Here is a 2,485-nt window from a genome sequence, read left to right on the forward strand (position 1 = left end):
GGAGGGAGGGAGGGAGAGGGGGAGGGAGGGAGAGAGAGAGAGAGAGAGGGAGGGAGGGAGAGAGAGAATTAATTTTTATTGACCAGGCTAGTCTTGAATCCCTGAGCTCCAACAACCCTCTAGCCTATCTCCCAAGTTGCTGATGTGTGCCCTTGAACCTGACTGCCAATCTGTTTTTGTAAAGTAGAAAGGATGAGAAAACAGAATTCCTGGCTCATGGGCACAAAGGAAGTAGACGTGAGAAAGTGTGTGCTGACCCTCGACCTTATCCACAGGCACATCCTCTCTATGCAAGAGCACATTCAGGACACAGAGTTCCATCCTTAGACATGAAGGCCTTGAGCATAACCCAGCTCTCAGGCAGAGGTGCCACATACCTTTTATGTGTAACGGCTTCCAATTCAAAGATGTTGAAGTCCCAGCTTTCCTCATTATCAAGGAGCTGGGCGATACTTGGGGGGACATCGTTGATGGTGATGGGCATCGCCAGGTGGCTGTGACTGTGGTGCACATCTGGGGGTAGAAGAGGCAAGTTAGGTGCTGGTTCTCCAGTATCTTGAGCATCTTGTTATCTTTAGGGTTGCCACAAGAAACAAAATCTTCAACTCCCATTGGTAGGGAGATTTTTAACACTGGGGCTCATCTTGTGTTATAAAATCTCAAGACCACAAACAGAAAAAAATAACTCTAAGGCCTACTTAAACATGGAGAATGGGAACCCTTATCTAGCAGTGCTCTTAGAAATGACTTTCATCTAGCTTTAAATATACACTGCTGAGAGGAATAAACTCCTGAGACCAGCCGGAGGTACCACCAAGGCCTTTGTGGAATATTCACCACCTGGGGGGGGGGGGCGCAGCGCAGGCTGAAGAGGGCTTATCAGTAACAAGTGGCACAGGAACACTTACTCTTTGTAAACACATACTCGTTCCCTGATAGTCTCCTCAAGCCATCCTGGAAGAAAGAAAGACACACTGTTAGTGGCCTGATTCACACCCATTGTCATCCTCTTAACCTCTCTCCTCAGCCAGAGGCTGGTTCCTGACTCGCCCCAGCTGGCTGTAACTCCGGTCAAGACAAAGCTCCAGATGAAACTGTAGCAGCCTCTAAGAGATGGGGGTGCTCTTCCTTCTAAGAGATGGGGGTGCTCCTCCTTCTAAGAGATGGGGGTGCTCCTCCTTCTAAGAGATGGGGGTGCTCTTCCTTCTAAGAGATGGGGGTGCTCTTCCTTCCATAAGGCTAGTCCCAGGGTTGGGGGAGTTGGGGAGAAAGAGGTCACCAGCACTTGCAGGCCTCACACCTGAGCAGTGAGTTGGCCCAGTTGTGAAGCCACATAAATACAGTCTCAGGGATGGTCTGTGTGATTTTTGACATGTCCAAAGGCTCTCAGTTCTGAGATGTTTTACGTTCTCAGATGTGCCCTGTGAAATGTCATAGAGCCATATTTGGGTCGGAAAACTTTTTCCTAACTGTGTTTTCTGCTGTGAAGCATGAGCTTTGCTGCTAAGCTTTGAGGGGAGCCTTTCGGGAACTGAGGTTTTAAAGGTGTGGTGGGTAGTCTTGACTGTCAACTTGGGTGGATGGAGAGCTATGTGACCTATTTATCAGTATAACACTGTGTGCAAGTGTCTTTGAGGCCTTCCTAGACTTAAGATGATCAGGGGGGTCTGACCTAATAAGTGGTTCAGTGCATTGACAGAAGCAAATTTTGAATGTAAACTATAGAAACTGCTGCGAGGTAGCAGAACTGTGCAGAGGGGCTGGCTGCAGGAGAAGGAAGGTCACTGGGCATGTCCTTAAGGACCCTATCTTCCCCTGGCCCCTGCCTGTCACTGTTCACTCTGCTCCCTGCACACCACAGACTGACACTTGTGAAACTATAGGCAGAAACACTTTCCTTTAAGCTGCTTTTGTCCTGGTCATGACCAGTCATGACCCTAAGAGTAAAAACGGACAGACTTTCAGTGCCCTGCCATTTGCTAGCTCATGAGCTTGAACTGGATGCTCTTGGATCTGTTTCCTTGCCTCTCGGTCTGTGCTGGAGTCCCTTGTTATTTAAATCTATGTGTAAAAGTCACTTAGATCCATCCATTTCCCTAAGAATTTCATAAATTTACTGTTTTTAATAGCTGAGTAGTACTCCATTGTGTAGATGTACCACAATTTCTATATCCACTCCTCTGTTGAGGGACATCTGGGTTGTTTCCAGGTTCTGGCTATTATAAATAAGGCTGCTATGAACATGGTGGAGCATGTGTCCTTCTTACATGTTGCAGTATCTTTTGGGTATATGCCCAGGAGTGGTATAGCTGGGTCCTCCGGTAGAACTATGTCCAATTTCCGAAGGAACCGCCAAACTGATTTCCAGAGTGGTTGTACCAGTTTGCAATCCCACCAGCAATGAAGTAATATCATCCTGAGTGAGGTAACCCAATCACAAAAGAATAAACATGGTATGTACTCTCTGATAAGTGGTTATTAGCCC

General features: G+C 47.2%; 1 protein-coding gene across 11 annotated transcripts in view; it reads right to left on the reverse strand.

Annotated features, from left to right (window-relative positions):
- Pde8b (phosphodiesterase 8B) overlaps nt 1–2,485 on the reverse strand; it is a 248,075-nt gene that overhangs the window by 20,372 nt on the left and 225,218 nt on the right. For all 11 annotated transcript variants that reach the window (XM_031360580.1, XM_031360581.1, XM_031360583.1 and 8 more), the window contains 2 exons: nt 909–954; nt 378–513 (listed from right to left, as the gene is read on the reverse strand). In XM_031360580.1, coding sequence (XP_031216440.1) covers nt 378–513; nt 909–954 — 182 coding nt within the window. The remainder of the gene's footprint in view (nt 1–377; nt 514–908; nt 955–2,485) is intronic.

This window comes from Mastomys coucha, unplaced genomic scaffold (assembly GCF_008632895.1).
Source record: "Mastomys coucha isolate ucsf_1 unplaced genomic scaffold, UCSF_Mcou_1 pScaffold8, whole genome shotgun sequence".
Taxonomy (NCBI): domain Eukaryota; kingdom Metazoa; phylum Chordata; class Mammalia; order Rodentia; family Muridae; genus Mastomys; species Mastomys coucha.